The sequence below is a fragment of the Maniola hyperantus genome, chromosome 27, assembly GCF_902806685.2.
Source record: "Maniola hyperantus chromosome 27, iAphHyp1.2, whole genome shotgun sequence".
Classification (NCBI taxonomy): domain Eukaryota; kingdom Metazoa; phylum Arthropoda; class Insecta; order Lepidoptera; family Nymphalidae; genus Maniola; species Maniola hyperantus.
In genome coordinates, this window is record NC_048562.1 from 1,298,485 (window position 1) to 1,320,533 (window position 22,049).

The 22,049-nt window shown below is 37.0% G+C and overlaps 2 protein-coding genes and 1 long non-coding RNA gene across 3 annotated transcripts in view; 2 read left to right on the top strand and 1 right to left on the bottom strand.

Annotated features, from left to right (window-relative positions):
- LOC117994799 (protein KTI12 homolog) overlaps positions 1–22,049 on the top strand; it is a 239,271-nt gene that overhangs the window by 63,865 nt on the left and 153,357 nt on the right. The gene's annotated exons all lie outside the window — the stretch shown is intronic.
- Positions 511–22,049, bottom strand: part of Pdk (pyruvate dehydrogenase kinase) — a 50,830-nt gene continuing 29,291 nt past the window's right edge. Inside the window, exons 3-10 of the mRNA XM_034982795.2 lie at positions 18,368–18,517; positions 17,168–17,352; positions 14,467–14,661; positions 13,147–13,313; positions 11,205–11,319; positions 10,008–10,117; positions 5,157–7,094; positions 511–4,152 (exon numbers count right to left, since the gene is read on the bottom strand). Coding sequence (XP_034838686.1) covers positions 6,936–7,094; positions 10,008–10,117; positions 11,205–11,319; positions 13,147–13,313; positions 14,467–14,661; positions 17,168–17,352; positions 18,368–18,517 — 1,081 coding nt within the window. The 3' untranslated portion in view covers positions 511–4,152; positions 5,157–6,935. The remainder of the gene's footprint in view (positions 4,153–5,156; positions 7,095–10,007; positions 10,118–11,204; positions 11,320–13,146; positions 13,314–14,466; positions 14,662–17,167; positions 17,353–18,367; positions 18,518–22,049) is intronic.
- The window catches only part of LOC138404328 (uncharacterized), a 201,959-nt gene continuing 192,000 nt past the window's right edge, over positions 12,091–22,049 (top strand). The window contains exon 1 of the long non-coding RNA XR_011238329.1: positions 12,091–12,173. This is a non-coding gene — a long non-coding RNA (uncharacterized lncRNA). The remainder of the gene's footprint in view (positions 12,174–22,049) is intronic.

Below are 22,049 nucleotides of genomic sequence, written 5' to 3' on the forward strand. Positions count from 1 at the left end.
CACGAAATCGCTTGACGACACGGCATTGCCAGTAAGGTGGTAACTAGCCACGGCCGAAGCCTCCCACCAGACAATTTTGATGTGCACCACTTACTCAGGGTCACGATTTTGATTCCTGAGTACTGCAAGTCAAAGTTAAGAAAACTGTAGGGCGATTTCGTAAAACCTGCATCAATCATTATGACAATCTCAATTGTTGTGATTGATAGAAAATCAAAGGCTGTTAAAATACAAGGTATAATCATCCATACTAATATTAACTTTAAATGCGAAAGTGTGTCTGTCTGTATGTCTGCTAGCCTTTCACGGTCCAACCGTTCAACCGATTTTGACGAAATTTGGTACAGATAGCTTGCATCCCGGGAAAGGACATAGGCTATTTTTTATCCCGGAAAATAAAAGAGTTCCCACGGGATTTTTAAAAACCGAAATCCACCCGGACGAAGTCGCGGGCATCCTCTAGTTATTAATAAAGTCTGCGTAGGTGCCAATAAAACAAAAAATGCATTATACTTAATCTTTTTATTATTAAAAATTAAACATCTTTTTTTCACCTAATTTACTTCTACACTTATTTAATAAATATCGATTTTGGAATAACGCTTAAAACTAAAACAATAAATAATAATAATGATAGAAAAAATGCAGTGAGTTCAGAATTTATTAAATACCGTAAAGTACAGAAAATAGTAGAACATTTATTTATAATTGAATTTAATTTTAATTAATTTTATTTTATTTAATTATTTTTAAGAAAATAAGTTTACAAAAATATAATGAGACAAAAAAATTATCAGAACTTTTGCTAAAAATTTAAAAATGTATTTAATTGTACTTGTAAAAACTATACTAGGTACTTTTATTGTAAAAAGTATACAAGTGAGCTATCTTATGTGTATAATTAATTGCTTGAATACGAAAAGTACAGTACGCGGCCGAAAGTGATGAACATCGGCCTTTAGAATGACATTTCATCTTTGTAGCGCGTTGTCTCTGTCACTTGAAAAATCCTATTACAATGTAAAGGATTATTTAAATGATAAGCAAGCTTGGGAATGAGTTGCTTAACGGATTGTGATAGTTCTAATAAGTTTCAATAATTCTGTAAAGTGGTGATAATAAAAAGAATACCCGGCTGAGTTTGTTGTGGGCTCTTCTCAGACCTGGGCGCGTTTGGAACCCTCGTAGCTTTAGTTTTAAGTTTGCGTAATAATTATCATCACTATATCTTAGAAATCCAACATCTGACCTTCAAAAAGAGTTATTAATTACCTATTTTGAATAAATCATTTGACTTTTGACTTTTTTTTGACTCATACCCATATGACGCTTTGTCGGCCTCAACGACCGAGACAGTGCTCTACAAATCTGCTGTCTCCTTCTAAAGGCCGATGTACATTACTTTCGTCCGCGTACTATAAATAGATATTGCTGTTTGAATTTGTTTACACAACCTAAACATTACAAAGTTTTTAGAAAATATATAAGTATGGCATCTATTTTATTTTATTTATAACCTATTTGCCATTTTCTAGTATCTAAAAATTGTCTAATCCCAATCAAAACATAACTAGTAATTTTGTCCCCTAGTTGATTTGACTGGTACCTACAATCTGAATTAAAAATTCTTTTTAATTTTATTTGTACGTCACACCATAGGTAGTGCATTTGAATGATATAATATTATGATTAGTACAATGTATAGTCCGCGCCTATCAAATAGTCGTTCTTGAAGTTAACGCAAGACGCGTCGCAATAGCATTTTTTAGGCGTCCTACGTTCAACATCTGCATTAGTGTGAGTGCTACATCCGTACACAGTACACGAGCGCGTGGAACAATACTTGCGCGACGTCGCACATGCATCGTAGGTCAGACGCGACTATTTAACTGACGGGAACTATAACAATGGGATCCCCATATTTGCTCTATCTGTCAATTACTGTCATTTAAAAAGTACGGTTAGCAACTTTAAAGGCCTTTTAGAAGTAGTACTTCCTAAAGTTCCTAATCCCATGGCAACTTGTTAACCATCCTTTCCAATTAATGTATAAGTAGGTAATTGTGCTATCAGTACCCTTATTATAAATGCGAAAGTGTGTTTGTTTGTTGGTTTGTCCTTCAATCATGTCGCAACGGTGCAACGGATCGACGTGATTTTTTGCATGGGTACAGATAAAGACCTGGAAAGTGACATAGGCTACTTTTATCCTGGAAAATCAAAGAGTTCCAACCAGACCAAGTCGCGGGCATCAGCTAGTTAAATTATAAAAAATGTCACTACAAAAAATATTTCTTTTCTATACCTACTAAGTAAATATAATACCCCACAGGAAATATTGTACATCGACATTTAGAAAGAGATAGCTGTTTCGTAGAGCATTGCCTCTGTCGTTGAGACCGACAAAACTTCACATAGGTATGGGTGACAGAGACAACACTCTACGGAGCCGAAATCTCTTTCTAAAAGGTCGATGCACAATATTTCCTGCCGGCTACAGTACTAGTTTTATTTAATTCGCGACTACCCAAATCCTACCATAATAGGGAATATGCAATGTAATTTTTTTATATATAATTTTAATTCACTTTTTACATTGTTATAACATAGTAAAAAATATAAATATTGTTTGAAATGCTAAATTTTTTTTAAACTAATCTTTACAACATTTTGTCACTTGACAGTATTACTATAGAAGAGAAATTTGAAAACGTGAATCACGTCACGTCACGTTCCGTTTCGACCAATGGTGACGCGTTTCGCAAATGTAAATTTCGCCCTGTTATTTTGCACTTTTTAATCAATAATTATTTTTGTTATTAAAAATGAACTAAATTAAAAAAATATAAATTTAAAACACACGCATATTCCTTATTTTTTTACATTATTAATCTTATTTATAATCTGTATTCATTGTGCAGTTTAGGGAAGCCATTTCGTGACTCCAAGTAATATTTTAGACCCTACAATGACCAATGACAATCATCCATACTAATATTATAAATGCGAAAGTGTGTCTGTCTGTCTGTCTGTCTGCTAGCCTTTCACGGCCCAACCGTTCAACCGATTTTGATGAAATTTGGTACAAAGATATCTTGCATCCCAGGGAAGGACATAGGCTACTTTTTATCCCGGAAAATCAAAGAGTTCCCAAAAGGATTTTCAAAAACCTAAATCGCGGGCATCATCTAGTGTTACAATATTTTTATTATATTTTTTCTATTCAATGAGAATGAAAAAAAAAATAAAAATAGCAAAACACGACCCTTGACATGACACCAGCTGTTATTAAATTCTATGTGATCGATAATAACAATCGATTTTATTAACACAACCCAAAACTAAAGCAAACCAGTTCACACTACTAACCTACACTCTTCAAAAATCCTTCCTATCAATTATTACATCAGTCGAAAATTTTATTGTATTAAGATCGATTTTTCAATCGCCAAATAATATTTATCTAAGAAATTAAGACGTTTTGACATAATTTGTACTGAATCATAGAGATATTGGTACTGATTCTGGGCACAACTAAATTTTAGAGTATTCGCATCCTCTTCTTACTAATGTATTATGAAAAGGACAAACATATTTTGACAGTTTTAAAGTTAATTTAGAGCAGTCAAACCCGTGACTTTAGCTCCCAGTCGCGAGCCTATATTAGAACGTGATATACTCGTATGTAAACTCATTACATCTAAAGTGAAGAAAGAATAAAATAGCGTTCTATATTTGTAAGTCTGTCACTTGTGAGTCGTCGTTATTGTTGGAAAAAGTAATGTCTTTCTGTTAATATAACAAATTATATTTATGTATTTACGAAGATTGAGTTTATTGGGCGATCCACCTCCTGATCATAAAGAGCCTATTGTTTAAATTTGTAGAGCGCACTAAAATTTGGAGTCTTTAAAATTAAAATTCATGTTCCGTCCTGTTTTAGCAATATTAAAAAGAAAAAGATGCAAATACTCTAAATTTAGTTTAGGGAAAGACAAAAGAATCGCCGCCATTGAATGTTGTCGAAACGTCATTGGTCAGTTAAAGTTTATTCGGTGATTGAAAAATTTGTCCTAAACTCATAATCGATGACTGGATATACCGATAAATAAAAATCGATACCAATTTCATTCGATTATACCCAATAGGCTACTTGACTCAGATCTAATTTCGTCCAATAAATGATTATTTATTATAGTATTTTGCTTAAGACAACGAAATATATCAATAACAATTATTAAAAACGCAGGATGGATATATAAATCCAATTTAAAAATATACAGTTTTTATTTTTATTTGAAACTCAGAAAACGCTGTCAGCCATGATGTGACGTCATTAAATATGTAAACAAACAAATGTCATCCGTATTGACTAACGTAGTATCCATATATATAAAATTTCAAGTCCTCCTGACTAACTTATATATCAACGCACAGCCTAAACATCTAAACAGCTGGTCCTAGATACATGAAATTTGGTGGGTGTGTTCTTTGTAGGTAAAGAGAAGGTATCCACTAGGAAAGGATTTTTTTAAATTCCACCCCTGAGTGGGTTAAATGGGGGTTTGAAATTTATGAAGTCCACGCGGGCGAAGTCACGAGCATAAGCTATTTTTTATATATTTCTCACTAATAACATAGTAAACGTAAAAAATTATCGTTTTCTCTTTATAAATTGAATAAGTTATTAAGTAAAACTTACAACAAAGTGATCTTTGCAAAAATAAAATTGGGTTGCAGTCGTTAGTGATATAGGATCCCTTTAAGCAAGTCTTCGCGTGTTACGTATATTTATTTCACTGGGCACTCTAATCCACAACTTTCCTGTGGTCTTTATCGATGCGTTTTTACATTCTCGGATGATACAATAACGATAATTACTATATTTTTCATGTAAACTAGTATAGAAGTCATGTTTATTAAACTTTGGGAGGTTATGCTGTTGTTTACAAATGCATGACGTCAGAGCATAGATAATCTATCGGCCAAACATGGCCGACAGTGTTTTCACCTGTCTAAGAAAAATATATTTTTAAATTAAAGTTTTACGGTTTTTAGGGCGCAAAAAAATATAGTGTTAATTTTTTTGATCTAATAGGACAAATATTAACCATTTAAGACCAACTTAAAAAAAGTGTCAACTAGCCTATTCCCACATAGTTAAGTGAACTTAACATCACTAGACGTGATTTCTATCGATTTAAAATCAGTCGATCATTTCTTAGGACGGCTAACACTAACAGACTCACTTATTATGTCGTTAAGTGTGTAGCCTTCCTTACTCCAATACAATCATAACATCATATTTTTGGCCAATTTTGATTAAAATAAACAAATACAGTAGAAACTCGATTATCCGGTCCTCAATTATACGGATTCGCGATTATCCGGACTACCCACCGAAAATTGTTCGGTCAAGTGCGAGAAGAATACCAATTAAATTTTGTTGTATACCTTTTTTTTTTTTAATTCAGATACAAGTTAGCCCTTGACTGCTATCTCACCTGGTGGTAAGTGATGATGCAGTCTAAGATGATAGCGGGCTAACCTGGAAGGGGTATGGCAGTTTTTATTAAACACATACCCCTTTGGTTTCTACACGGCATCGTACCGGAACGCTAAATCGCTTGGCGGCACGGCTTTGCCGGTAGGGTGGTAACTAGCCACGGCCGAAGCCTCCCACCAGACCAGACCAGAAATTTAGAAATTATAAAATTCCAAACCCCTGCCAGGAATCGAACCCGGGACCTCCCACTATTAAGACCACAGCGCTCACCACTGCGCCAGGGAGGTCGTCAAATAATACCTGCAAATAAGATAGTGAACTACATATGCACAAAACCCGCTTTTGTTCATACATTCGATTATCCGGATTTTCGATTATCCGAATCCCTAACAACAATTAGTCCGGTTAATCGAGTTTCTACTGTAACCACCTTCGTATAACAACGCAGCAATTTTAGCATTTAATCGAACAGGTAGTTTTGAAAATCGCTATACAGGGTGTAACCACAACGCTAGCAAAAACTTAGCGTTATTGTCAGTAGCGTGCAGGTCATAGAGGCATAAATGCACTGCTTACCCCAGTTGTAAGCTATTTATCATTATGACCATATTTTTCATTATGACCTGCCAGTAAACAAGTTCCTACCCAACTGATGCCTACCCTGGCTTATTGTTATACTACCTAAACACAATCCAATACCAATAACCATTTGCCACATTTTGTAGTTTTAGTGATTTAGTATTTTTCAAACCCGCAATATGTAGCGTGCAAAACTCGGGTCAATGCCCCGCCTACAACGCGAGCATTGACCCGAGTTTTGCACGCTACACATTGCGGGTTTGGTATTGTTTTTGCTAATATTCTGGTTACACCCTGTATACTCTGTTATAGTTTGTACATAATGACTCCTCACGCGCCATTTTAACTCTATGGGTCAATTGTTATGTCAAAAGTACGGTTCACCTTTAAAATAAGGACTAAAATCGTACGTTTGACATGAAATTTTTACACAAAGTTAAAATGGCGCGTGAGGAGTTAAATTTTACGCATTATATTTTAATAAATCATGTATAGTTGTCCTGCTCTAACGCAGCCACATTACGCCTTGTGCGACAGAGACGGCTTGTCCCGGCACTCATTCAACAATCTGTTGGAGCCACACAATATAGATAGCTGCCGATTCGTAACGATCTTATTTGAAGGCAGGCATCTTAAAATTAAAGATAGGTTTTTAGCATTAAAAAAACGGTTTGCCAAAACTGCAATAAAACCCCAAATACCATATTTGGTAACTTTAAAAATCCAAGGTGTCCTTAAAATTTGAAGTGTCCTTAACTAAAATGATAATAGTTTTGATGATTTTGTCACATTACACTTTATATTACTGTCCTTTTCGCGCGTATCGCCGTCCCGCTCTAACGCAGGCACATTACGCCTTGTGCGACAGAGACGGCTTGTCCCGGGAAGGGTTCCGGGACACGTGGGGCACGGAGCCGGACCAATCGGCGGGTGTGGGTGACGTACGATAGAACTTGCTAGAAGTTCTGTTGAAGATTGGCAGCAGCTCGTTCGCTTCGTTTGACAGCGCCTGCAATTAAGAGGATACAAAACATTGAAATGAAAGATAAGATAAGTTTATTAATTGCAAAATTGTATGTACATAGGGTCTTAAAAATATAAAAGTCCAATTACAATCTGCCATCAATGGCGCGCAATTTTACAATAGTGTCAGTTACACATTTAGTTACTATTAACATAGGTACTAAAAAATAAAAAATAAATTTAAAATATGATGTCAGAGAAAACCTAAAATAGTCTTATTTAAGTGCATGTTAATATTAACATAATAATAAATTAATTACATTGATGAAATTAATTACTTAATCAAATCTCGAAATTAAGCCTTAATATGTCGTACGAAGTCATCCACTGCATAAAAAATTTTTTCTTGCAACCATTTTTTTAATTTATGACAGAATTGTTTAAATGGAAGCATTTTAATCTCCATCGGCAATTTGTTAAAAAAATTTATGCACATAGAGTAACAATTTTTTTGGTATAATGATGTTTTGGAGATCCTATCAGACACTAATTTATCTTGATTTCTCAATCCTCTGAAATGAAATCATTTAATTTTGCTACATGTGAGTAGTAAATGATCGTACATATATAGATGGTCCTTTCACATTTTGCCATTTATGTATGGCGTGCAAAATATGTGGTACTTACAATAAAAATAAATTTAAGAAAAGAACAAATAGAAATGACCACGACAGTAAAATTTTAAAAACTTATAGTTACATTATCAAAACGTCATAATTCAAAGTAATAATAATTTATGTCAAATCCCACAGTTATCCAAAAAATCCTTAACACTATAGAAACATTGGTTAATTAAATAGTCAAACAATTTTTTCTTAAATTTAGACATTGGTAGACTTTTAATGTTGTCAGATAGTTTATTATACAAAGTGACAGCCATACAATAAGAATTGCGTACAACAATAAGAAAGACATTGATCTATAATAGAGTCCTGGACTGTAGTAATAAAATTATATAATTTTTTGTATAGCGGTAGTTTATGGGGCTAGAATTCACTATCTAAATATATAATCTGGCCCCTAAGACACACGGGATTTCCTAGGTTAGGGGTCAGGATTCCAGAGAGATGAACTGTACTGCGTTGTGTAAATAAATAAATTATTATTATTATAGAATAGAATAGAATAATGTTTATTCGAGGTATATAGGTGGTACATGGTGTAGGCAATATCGTCCTGTACAGCAGTGCAACACCTCGAACAGGTAGGCCACTCAGCTTGTGTTGAGACGTCGGGCCCCTCAGACACAAACCTCTAGAGCAAATATCTGAGGTACCAGACGCCCCAACGCTGATTTTCAGTGACCGCCTTTTAAATATGACCTAAACGTCAGTGGCATAGAATATATAAAGTTGGCGAGTAAATGGATAAATAAAATGAAATTAAGTGTTTACAGTTTTTAAATTTAAAGTGATATAGGACATAAAAGAAGAAATAAGAAATAATACATTGAAATAGATGTTGTAAATTGTACGAATAGGAAAATTGTACGATAGTTTTTTTTTTTTTTTTTGTAAGTATAATAAAGAAAAAATAAAATAAAATAAAATAGCTATATTATCGTGATAATATATCTACTCTCACGCCCGTGTACAAGATAAATATATATAAAAAGCAAAAAGAAATATAATACACTTATATACATAAAAATAGACAAACTTACATACACTTTACATAGATACATATTTGTACCGGGCGGAGGATTACACCCCGGCAGCCGTGCACTCGTGAGCCAGATCGAGATCATTGAGATTCAGTAGCCCCTCAATTGTGTAAGAATAACCATTTCATGGCGTGTCCGTGTCGGGTAAAAGTCCCAAAAAAAATAAAGATTTAAAAAAAAAAAAAAAACCCCATTTCATGGCTATCGCAATCGTCAAGAATTCTGCCCTTTGATTGGCTGTGAAAAAATGTAAAATGTAAAAGCGAATCATCCAATCAAAGGGCAGAATTTCTTGACGATTGCGATAGCGATTCCTGGCAGGGGTTTGGAATTTTATAATTTCTAAATTTCTGGTCTGGTCTGGTGGGAGGCTTCGGCCGTGGCTAGTTACCACCCTACCGGCAAGGCCGTGCCGCCAAGCGATTTAGCGTTCCGGTACGATGCTGTGTAGAAACCAAAGGGGTACGGGTTTAATAAAAACTGCCATATCCCTTCCAAGTTAGCCCGCTATCATCTTAGACTGCATCATCACTTACCATCAGGTGAGATAGCAGTCAAGGGCTAACTTGTATCTGAATAAAAAAAAAAAAAAAAAAAAAAGCGATGAAATGGTTATTCTTACACAATTGGGGGGCTGATCATCGAGTGAATAATAACGAGAATCCTATTTTTTTATATTTTATCTTTAACTAGCTTATGCTCGCGACTTCGTCCGCGTGGACTACACAAATTCAAACCCCTATTTCATGATGAATGATTGGGGATGAATTTTCAAAAATCCTTTCTTAGCGGATGCCTACGACGTCATAAAAGCTATCTGCATGCCAAATTTCAGCCCAATCCATCCAGTAGTTTGACCTGTGCGTTGATAGATCAGTCAGTCAGTCAGTCAGTCACCTTTTCCTTTGTAATATGTACGAATTGTCAGTTTAAACGTAGCATGTTCATATTACCTGTAACATAAAAATGCAACTCCTCAATATATCGAAGTAGGTTGCCTGCACGGGTTGCCTGCACATCGGATTGAAAGAGAGGTGATGCAAAATTATGTAGGTTAGGCAGTTAAGCAATACGATTAAGACAATAGTATGTAAGATTTCTTTATTGGTATTGTTAGCCCATAAGCGAGAGTAGATCATAAGTCGGCTCTCAATAAACATCTTTCACCGTTGCCGCATTTAATTATTACCATACGGCCACAACATATCTCACCTTTTATATATTTAGATAAATTACCTTCAAATATATGACAGCATCTGTACCGAAGCCTTCACAGGACATGAGAACTAAATCCCCGTGGAAATATCGCGCGTACAGTCGCGATATGGGTAATCCATATCCATAACCTGGGAAGAAGAAGAATATGCAAGAATGTTGGTACAAAAAGACGAAATCACTACCCACATTATACGTGCGAAAGTGTGTTCGTTTGTTGGTTTTGTGGCGGTTGCCACAGATAAAACTAGATGGCGCTATTTCGGCAAACAAGCTATAATATAATATGTTATTTAAAACTATACTACTTATGCTTTGTAACCTACCTACATACCTAATGTGCAATAAATATATATGTATACATTATAATATTATAAATATTTATTTATTTACTTATTGCTCCTTTCATTCATCATCATAATATTATATATTTGTTTGTATATTCGTAACTGTAATTAGTAATATTATATAAAATATTCTAACCGCCAAAATTTCACTAGTCCTCAGTAAAACCCACTAGGAACTCATATAATATGGTCTCCACCTCACAGGTTTAACCTAGTGTGGAGACCACTAGTAACCGACGCCAAAATAACTTGTTTTTATTAAATAAAGATATTTTATTTATTTATTTATTTTTATTTATTCAATCGATAACATTTCAAGACGAAGTCCCGAACAAATGTACCGCCGACAGTAATCGCACTAACGGAGTTTTCTGCCATCTGGACTATATTATGAAGTTTCAAGATACCGAGTACAACACCGCTCGGTGGGAGATCTGCCTGATCTGCACACCGCTCCCGTACAGTTTACAGTGGGACAAGGCTCTCTAGGCACTTGAATGACATTGACAGGGAGGCGCTGTTGGAGAACAAAGGCTTAAAATATTCAAACAGGAACAAAGGGGACACTCGACGGCAACGTTAGTTCCGATTTTCGCCACGCGCCAAGATCGCCTTGTTGCACTGTAACGGAGCAACGGATCAACGAGATTTTTTCCATGGGTATTGGTTGCAGTCCAGAGGGCCTAACATGCGCCCCGCGAGAAAATTTTGTCTACGCATTATCTCGTGTTTTTCATACAAATAAGACGAGTAAATGCGTAGACAAAATTTTCTCGTGGTGCGCATGTTAGGCGTGCAGGGCTAACTTTGTATCTGAATAAAATAAAATAAACGATAAGCACGAGCGAAGTGAGCACGGTAGCCAACTCACCCGCTAAGGGCACATTTTGCGAGTCGGATTTAGACGGCTGAGGCGCTGTACTGTACATGTATTTGAAGAGAAGGTTTGATACACTCCGACTGATGCCTCCCCCTCGATCTGACATCTGAAAGAAAAAAAAAAACTTTTTTATTCAAATAAACTTTTACAAGCACTTTTACAAGTAAGTCGGATGCATCTACCACTGGTTCGGAATGCCTTTCCTACCGAGAACCAGCAAGAAACTCGGCGGTTGCTCTTTTCAAATATTTGATATAGGTACAAGATTATGCCATGTACTAAATAGTAGGTATTTGCAGTCTTGTGCGTTGCTGGAACGAGCTGCAGGTCAAATCCACGCTCTTTTATCATGATAAATTTTATCATGAAAGATGATTATATCATATAACTAGCTGATGCCCGGCTTCGTCCGCCTAGATTTAGGTTTTTAAAAATCCCTTGGGAACTTTAGACTTCCAGGATAAAAGTAGCCTATCCGTAGTAGCCCGTCATCAAATTTCGTAAAAACATTTAAACAGATGATTCTTTGAAATCCCGTGGGATCATCACGATTTAGGAATGCAATTCCTTACAGCATCAGTAGTGAGGAGTTGGGTCCTCGAGTTCAAAAAGTCTTTTCTTGGTAGGTACCTCCATATATATTTAAAAAAAAAAAAAAGAATATTAGCCATGTGAAATGACTAATATTCCCCTTTTCTCTCCAACTAAGCGTCAGGCTTGTGCTAGGAGTAGGTACGACAATAGTGCAACGGGCGGGGTTTGAACCGTCGACTTTTCGGTTTTCAGTCCACTCCTATACCGGTTGAGCTATTGAAAATCCCATCAGATTTGGCGGTCAGGTCCCGTACAGTATCAGGATTGAGGAATTGGAATAAAACCGGGTATCTTTAAAACAAGAGTGAATAGGCATCTTCTAGGTAAACGCGTCCCATCTTAGGCCACATCATCACTTCCCATCAGGTGTGATTGTGGTCAAGCGTACACCTATAATGAATAAAAATAAAAAAAATACAATTTTTATGGGACATTACAAAAACAATTCGCAAATCGGTTCAGAAATTTCGGTGTATAAAACACAACCCTTCCTTTTTTGAAAGTCGGTTAAAAAAGTAGCCTATGTTACTCCTTGGTAAATTTTCTACTTGTCTGTGAAAGTCCCGTCAAAATAGGTCCACCCGTTCCGAAGATTATTTATTTATTTTTATTTTATTTTATTTTGTAGAGACAAACAGTTACAATTAGATGAATAGATAGTATATATATAAAAACACTTAAACCAAAGCAGTCTCCAATGAGAAATTAACACTTATAATAAAAATTATGTCCACAACACACGGGCATAGTACGCGTATGAAAACTAGGCACAGAGTATTTAAAACTAACTAGGTAGATAAACTTATGGAACACAGAACTAAAATCGACTAAATTAGCCCGTTCAATCCATTTTATTTATTAGTAACTAGCTGACCCGGCGAACTTCGTACCGCCTAACAGTCGATTCTTTATTTTTTTTAATACTTACAATTTAAAAATTCTCTACCTAAGAACCATCTTCGTACTTCAAGGAATATTATAAAAAAAGAATTAGCGAAATCGGTTCAGCTGTTCTCGAGATTTGCGATGACCAACACATTTAGTGATTCATTTTTATATTACAGATGAAGTAACGATTATTCGTACCTACCCTCTTTTCATTTACAAACCGTTTTTAGTAAGGGATATTCATCATGAACCATTTTTGCTCAATGTCTCATGCAAACTGTGGAATCAACTCCCATCGGCAGTGTTCCCATTAGATTACAACATGGGGTTATTCAAGGGGCGGACCAACAAATTCCTGAAAGGCCGGCAACGTATTGGCGGTTCTTCTGGTGCTGCAAATGTTCATGCTGTTTGGTTGTTCCCTTTTTTTTGAATCTTGTTTTTAGGTTACCTTAACACTGACGTCCTCCCTCCCCCGGACAAGGTTGACTTGTATAGGTGGGGGGGAGTTCTCATGGCTCTCCATCACAGCTCGCATCGCGTTCTTGAACAGCTCGAATAGCATGTGGTATAGGTGCGATGGCACGTACACTATCGGCATCGGCTGGTCACTTGATCCTAAGAAATTATGTGAAACTTTTTAGTTTTCCCCAAATTTCTCAAAAACTATAGGTTTTAGCATGAAGTACTTTAAGAACAAAATAAAGTACATTAAATTCTTTGTAAATAATGTCAGTAGACTTTTTCTCTAGATTTGGTAGTTTAGGAGATAAGAGGGAGTGAAAGTTTAGGTCAAATAGCATGTAGTATACGTGTGATGGCATGTAAACTATCTTCATCGGCTGGTCTGTTCATCCTAAGAAATTCAGTTCAAAGGTTTAGTTTTCGCTAAATTTCTCAATTTTTTTCTCATTAAACTCTTTGCAGATAATGTCAGTAGACTTTTTCTCTAGTGATAAGAGGGAACGAAAATTTAGGAGAACCAAATCGTACAGCCCAAATCATCATAAAATGACAAGTAACGTGGGCATTGAGCAGGCAGTCATAGGAGGAGTCGACAAAGCAAGGACAAAGTATGGAGTAAGGAGCTATGAAGATAGATTCTCTCTGGATTGTCGTGAGCGATAACAGTTGGAGTCGGAAAGTTCTAGAGAGGAAACTGCGTAACAATTACAAGCAGTGTGCCCCGATCTCTAGCATCATGGACAAGCGATATTGTGAGAGTGGCAGTAAGTCACTGAAGGAAGAACGCTGGGTAATGGTGCTCATTGAGATAGGCCTATATCCACCTTGGACAATCGATATGGCGAGAGTGGTAGAAGTGGCTACATGAGGAATGCTGAAGCTCATTGGGAAAGACCTATGTCCAGCAGTGGACGACTGGAGGTAGATACTCACGTCCATGCTGCATCAGCTCGAGTTCAGGCGAGGCGAGGTAGTAGCGGTCGCACAGAAACCGCGCGTTTTCATACGCGTCGCGTACAACTGCGACCACGTCGCACGCGGGGCGATGGAGCCGATTTGTCCGAGTTTAGACAAAGCAAGGACAAAGTATGGAATAAGGGCTATGAAGATGGCTACGGATTGTCGTGACCGATAACAGTTGGAGTCGGAAATAATAAAAAGGAGAGTGTGTAACAAGTACAAGCAGTGTGCCCCGATTTCCAGCATCATGGACAAGCGATATTGTGAGAGTGGCAGGACGTAGCTGAATGAAGAACGCTGGGAAAGACCTATGTCCAGCAGTGGGCGACTGGAGGTAGATACTCACGTCCATGCTGCATCAGCTCGAGTTCAGGCGAGGCGAGGTAGTAGCGGTCGCACAGAAACCGCGCGTTTTCATACGCGTCGCGTACAACTGCGACCACGTCGCACGCGGGGTCGATGGAGCCGATGTGTCTGCCGCCAATGCCCATGCCGTTGACTGACGCCTGCCGCGAGCCGATCTGCTCGCCGAACAATAGCGCTGCAAACAACATTATACTTTAATGTGCTGTACGTTTCCGCAAGGAATATTGTGCAAAGGATAGCAATACTTTGATGCCAATTTGTTGTATTTGTAATAATGTCGAAAAAATACGACTGTAGTACGGAACCCTCGTTGCGCGAGCCTGACTCGCACTTGGCCAGTTTTTATATATAGAGACTAGCTTATACTCGCGACTTCGTCCGCGTGGACTACACAAATTTCAAGCCCTATTTCACCCCCTTAAGTGTTGGATTTTCAAAAATCCTTTCTTAGCGGATGCCTACGTCATAATAGCTATCTGCATGCCAAATTTCAGCCCGATCCGTCTAGTAGTTTGAGCTGTGCGTTGATAGATCAGTCAGTCAGTCATTTAGTCAGTCAGTCAGTCACCTTTTCCTTTTATATATTTAAGATTTTATTAAATCAGTACCCTTATTATAAATACGAAAGTGTGTTTGTTTGTTGGTTTGTCCATCTATCACGTCGCAACGGTGCAACGGATTGACGTGATTTTTTGCATGGATATAGGTACAGACCTGGAGAGTGACATAGGCTACTTTTTATCCCGAAAAAGAGTTCCCACGGGATTTTAAAAAACGTAGTTCGCGGGCATCAGCTAGCTGATGCATACCGGGAAACGAGTCAAGTATATAATTGGTATATTTGTGTCACTTGATGATAACGTAACTCAATGATGGCAGTATTATTGTAAACACTAATGACACGTATATTTTATCCAAGTGGGCACGAACTCACGACCTCACTGTTCCGCGAAAATTATCATATTTATCACTAACATACATATTATATAGACAACCTGATATATAAATGTACCTAATGTATGTTTTATTCATACGAACTATCAAAACAAACTCGTCATCCGCCGCCATCTTGCGGGGAGGTGCTATAAGCTACGTTATTTTTTGTCAGAATATCGGACCACTGGGTCCAAAAACTTATTTTAATAGTTTTAATTCACTCGCATGGCAAAGAATATTAACATTGTTGGAAATGCTCAAATTATTTCTTACACAATCGGGGGGGACCAGATTCTGAGTATAGCGCGAATCAACAATGTTTTATCGTATTGGTTACTATTCGCTTTTAGCTCGCGACTTGGCGATTGGATTTAGAATTTTAAAGAACACACAGAAACCCGTTTTAATGGAAAGGGGTAACGACTTTCAGCAATGAGGAGTACAACGCAGAAAGAGACAGCGCTTGGGCGCATTTCGAACTTAGTCCAAAGTTGCTTACTGGTATTTGTATTAATAATTCAATGATGGCAGTATTACTGTAAACACCATTGACACGTTCATTTCATCCAAATGGTCACGAACCCACATCCTCATTATTCCGCGAAAATTATCATATTTATCACTAACATACATACATATATAGACAGCCTGATATATAATGTATGCATGTTTTATTCATAGGAACTATCAAAACAAACTCGTCAGTCGCCCCCATTTTACGGGGAGGTGCTATAAGCTACGTTATTTTCTGACAGTGTATCGGACCACTGGGTGCAAAAAATTAACATGGACCTGTAGGTCGATTTCGTAAAACCTGCATCAATCATTATTACAATCCCAATTGTTGTGATTGGCTGAATTTGTGCGATTCTTGTTGCAACAAGGCATTATAGCTAATTGGTTGACGCTCGCTAACGAGCGTCAACCAATCAGAGGTAATTGTGATCGTGACATTGTAGCTGTCATTCTCCCGCAATCGAGCAGCAGATTTCGTATAGCACGAATCACCAATATTTTATTGTATTGGTTACTATTCGCATTTAGCTCGCGATTGCGCGATTGGATTTAGAATTCTTAAATATCACATAGGAACTCTTTTTTTCCCGGGACAAAAATACCGTAAATGACTCCTTGCATAGTCTTGTCTGCGAAATTACCTCAAATCCAGTTTTACAGTTCCTGCGAAAAATTATAGCACTATACTTGAAATAAGCACAATATCTACTCTTAGACGTGGTGCTTGATACCTACATTACATAAATGATGAATATAATATACCTATTGTTTTCATAGAAAACTGTTTTGTATTGTATGATAACTAAATAACATACTTATTGAAATCATGTTTTTCTAGCTGTTTCATTCAATACATTATTCATTAAAATTCAAATTCATTATATACTTAACCTAGTTTTTTTATACAGGCTTGTATATAAAGCATGGTTTTGAATATATTTTTTATTTACTTAGAAAATGTTACAATAAAATCTTAGCTTTAAATTTTATTATCCTTATTTTTCATAGCCTTATCTAATTACTAACAAATCATGCCCGCGTGGAATGGTGCTAAGAATACTGGCTGCATCTCCGCTGGACAGCCAGGCTGATCCTTTGCGCAAATTATGAGCCAGCCCTCCTGTCACCAAACTAGACAATTAACCGCGGTGAAATGTCTCGTAAATAAATTCGTCAATTAAAAAATCAAATCGATTAATAAGAGTAAATAAAATCGATGTTCAACTCACTGTGTTGGTTGATGAGCATCCTTATCGATATCCGACTCATGTAGAATCGATCCAGGAAGTATTGTATCGAGTTCTCGATACCAGGATCGACTTCATGTGACTCCTTGAGTTCCAAGACGCCTTGGGCCATCGTTTGGACCACATCTGCGTGTCTGTTGCGAATGTGGACCAATCGTTCACAGAACCTGAAAGGAGAATTTAATTTTGATAAATAAAGAAGAACCAGCAAGAAACTCGGCGGTTGCTCTTTTCAAATATTTGATATACAATATTATGCCATGTATAAAAAAGTATTTGCAGTCCTGTGCGTTGCTGGAACGAGCTGCAGGTCAAATCCACGCTCTTTTATCATTTAGATAATATACATTTCGACGACCTCCCTGGCGCAGTGGTAAGCGCTGTGGTCTTATTAGTGGGAGGTCCCGGGTTCGATTCCTGGCAGGGATTTGGAATTTTATAATTTCTAAACTTCTGGTCTGGTCTGGTGGGAGGCTTCGGCCGTGGCTAGTTACCACCCTACCGGCAAAGCCGTACCGCCAAGCGATTTAGCGTTCTGGTACGATGCCGTGTAGAAACCAAAGGGGCATGGGCTTATTGAAAACTGCCATACCCCTTCCAGGTTAGCCCGCTACCATCTTAGACTGCATCGTCACTTACCGCCAAGTGAGATTGCAGTCAAGGGCTAACCTGTATCTGAAATTTAAAAAAAATCTTCAATTGTGTAATATGCTTTTTTTAAGAGCATACTTTTAATAGATTTTTTAAACTAGTGTAAAGGTAAGTCCAAAATAGTTTGCGGGATTTTATTATAAAATGTTTTTTTAAATTTTCTGTCCCTCCCTCCCCCCTGGTGAGATGTCGTGAGATTTTATTCAACCCCCTCCCCCGTCCCCCAATCTCACGTGAGATTTTTCAAAATGTGGGTTTCTGACGTAAACGCGTTGGATTGGTAATGTAAAAAGAAAAAAAATATATTAAATTAAATCTTAAGCATGTACAATCTGGATTAAATGGACCAAAATAGTATATATTTTTTTTGTTTCAATCAGAAAAAAAATGGCGTGATATTTGCCGAGACCCCCCCTCTCTCCAACGTAAGATTAGATGAGATTTGACTCGACCCCCTCCCCCCCTTAAACATCTCACGTAATTTATGGACGTCCCCTACCCATACGATATACGATAGGATTTAATTCGTACTGGTCCAGCACTGGTGGCTCGGGTTCCTTCTTCTCAAACTCGATGATCTCCTCAAAGGAACGCTCGTACCACTGGTTCACCAGCCCCACTGACGGCATCTGGAGGAGGTTGTCTGGTAGTAAAGCAATTTCCTTCATGATGTTCGCTAGCCTGGAAAAGAGGAAGACGATCTATCAGCTAAAAATCAGTACCCTTATCATAAATGCGAAAATGTGTTTGTTTGTTGGTTTGTCCTTCAATCACGTCGCAACAGTGCAACGGTGCAACGGATTGACGTGATTTTTTGCATGGTAGGCTACTTTTTATCCCGGAAAATCAAAGAGTTCCCACGGGATTTTTAAAAACCCTTATTCAACGCAAACGAAGTCGCGGGCATCAGCTAGTGTTCTTATAGTATCATCATGATCAACCCATCGCCGGATCACTACAGAGCACGGGTCTCCTCTCAGAGTGAGAAGGGTTTTGGCCATAGTCTACCAAGCTGACCAAGTGCGGATTGGCAGACTTATCAAAAAGGAAGGCCACTGATAATTAAATTATCAACACATTAGCCAGTTTCCTTTAACCGCAGATAAGTGGCCGTGCAATTAATAATGGTAATTAACAATATTATAATGGTAATACCATTTAACTATAGATATAACTAGCTTATGCTTATCATCAACAATCGATAGACGTCCACAGCTGGACCTAGGTCTCTTGTAGAGACTCCCGAGAGATCAGCGGCTCCCTGCGACTCGCCTGATGTCGTCCATCCACCTAGTGGGGGGTCTTAAAACTTTGCGCCTTTCGGTGCGAAGTCGCCATTCCAGCACCTTGAGAGTTGAAACCCCAAGGTCTATCGGTTATCCGAACTATGTGCTTTGCCCATTGCCACTTCAGCTTCGCAACCCGTAGAGCTATGTCGGCCACCGTAGTTCTTCTACGGATCTCCTCATGTCTGATTTGATCACGTAGAGAAACTCTGCAAATAGCTCTCTCCATCGCCCGCTGAGTGACTCTGAGCTTTCTTATGAGGCCCATAGTTAGCGACCATGTTTCGGATCCATATGTCATCACTGGCAACACGCACTGTTCGAAGACTTCGCATTTCGCAACCCGTTGATCTATGTCGGCTGTAATATAAATTTCTACATAGTATAAAATAAAGTCGCTTCCCGCTGTCTGTATATATGAACGCGTAGATCTTTTAAACGACGCAACGGATTTTAATGCGGTTTTCACCAATAGATAGAGTGATTCAAGAGGAAGGTTTATATCTATAGTTTAGCTCTCAAAAAATTAGAGATCCGTAGAGAAATTGAAATAATGTGAATTAGGTCGGAAAAAATTCTCTCATTTGAGAGTTTCCGAGGCAAATACACCTCAATGACACCACATTAGTATCTACATTGCACCCATGCGAAGCCGGGGCGGGTCGCTAGTGCTTTGCGAATAAATTGCGTATTTTCGCAGGATAATAACTAACGGATATGAATATGATAGTACTCGTAATTCTAAATGCGCAACACACAACATTGTCGTTCGCTTCAAGGCTTTGTAGTTAGTACAGTACGCGGCAGAAAATAATGTACATCGGCCTTTACAATGACATTTCAGCTTTGTAGAGCGTTGTCTCCGTCACTCATACCTATATGACGTTTTGTCGGTCTCAACGACAAAGACAATGCTTAACAAATCTCTATCTAAATATTATATAAAAGGAAAAGGTGCCTGACTGACTGACTGATCTATCAACGCACAGCTCAAACTACTGGACGGATTGGGCTGAAATTTGGTGTATATAATAGCTATTATGTCGTAGGCATCCGCTAAGGAAGGATTTTTGAAAATTCAACCCCTGGGGGGTGAAATAGGGGTTTGAAATTTGTGTAGTCCACGTGGACGAAGTCGCGAGCATAAGCTAGTCACCTTCTAAAGGTCGATATATAAATAATAAATAATAATAATAATAAATAAAACGTTTATTTTTCAATCATATAGTTACACACATACATGGGTTTGATCTTGAACAATTAGTGCTTAATATTATGAATGTTAAAGATCAAGAACTGGCTATCCTAGCTAGATTTTTAGATCTGTGTTAAGGATAGCCAGCCCTCTCCCTCGGTTATCTAAAAAGTAATAAATAAATACATTTTTTGCAGAAAGTTGTTGATCTATAACGTTTTACATTTAAATAAACGTATGAACCTAGATTGTTGCAAAGGAAAACTATGTGTGTGTGTGTGTGTGTATGTGTGTGTGTGTGTGTGTGTGTGTGTATATTAAGTAATGTTGTGTAAGTGAATTAAAATAATAAATAAATAAAAAATAAATAAATTATATTTATTTCTATTCACTTTAGTTATTATTATTTATTGAGAATATAGTAGATGTACTGATAGATTGTAAGAAATCTTCTGTTTCGTCATAAGATTTATTCAACAAAAAGGATATAACTTTCTTTTTACACTGAGTAAGCGGCAACTTAAAGATGGGTAATTCTGCATTAATCTTATTATATAGAAATGGGCCAAGATAGTAGTAGAATCGCTTTGTAAAGGCTAATCTACACTAATATTATAAAGAGGAAAACTTTGTTTGTTTGTTTGTTTGTACTGAATAGGCTCAAAAACTACTGGACCGATTTTAAAAATTCTTTCACCATTCGAAAGCTACATTATCCACGAGTAACATAGGCTATATTTTATTTTGGAAAAAATAGGGTTCCGTAAGATATTTGGGTTTTTCGGACACAAGGTGTAAAAAATCAACCAGAAAAGTTACTTATTTTGCGTACGCTGCCTAAACTATAAAAGATAGAACCATAAAATGTTCTAATTAATTGTAGATCTTATAAATATCTACAAAAAAGTCCGCGACACACTATACCCATCTATGTCGAGTGAGGCACAGCAACCATTTTTTTAAAAATCTTGAATTTTTTTTGGACTACATTTAAACGCGTTTATTTTACTCATGCTATTAATCCTTATCAAAATAAATATTTTCATCACTAAGAACAGTTTATGGAGATAATATTTGGTCTTTGAATGATTAAAATTGGACGTTTGGTTTTGAAGTTATGGCGAAATTAAAATATTACGATTTCTGCTGCACGGCCCGTTGTCTACACTAATATTATAAAGAGGAAAACTTTGTTTGTTTGTTTGTTTGTTTGTTTGTTTGTTTGTTTGTTTGTTTGTTTGTTTGTTTGTACTGAATAGGCTCAAAAACTACTGGACCGATTTTAAAAATTCTTTCACCATTCGAAAGCTACATTATCCACGAGTAACATAGGCTATATTTTATTTTGGAAAAAAATAGGGTTCCGTAAGATATTTGGGTTTTTTCGGACACAAGGTGTAAAAAATCAACCAGAAAAGTTACTTATTTTGCGTACGCTGCCTAAACTATAAAAGATAGAACCATAAAATGTTCTAATTAATTGTAGATCTTATAAATATCTACAAAAAAGTCCGCGACACACTATACCCATCTATGTGGAGTGAGGCACAGCAACCATTTTTTTATTTAAAAATCTTGAATTTTTTTTGGACTACATTTAAACGCGTTTATTTTACTCATGCTATTAATCCTTATCAAAATAAATGATTTCATCACTAAGAACAGTTTATGGAGATAATATTTGGTCTTTGAATGATTAAAATTGGACGTTTGGTTTTGAAGTTATGGCGAA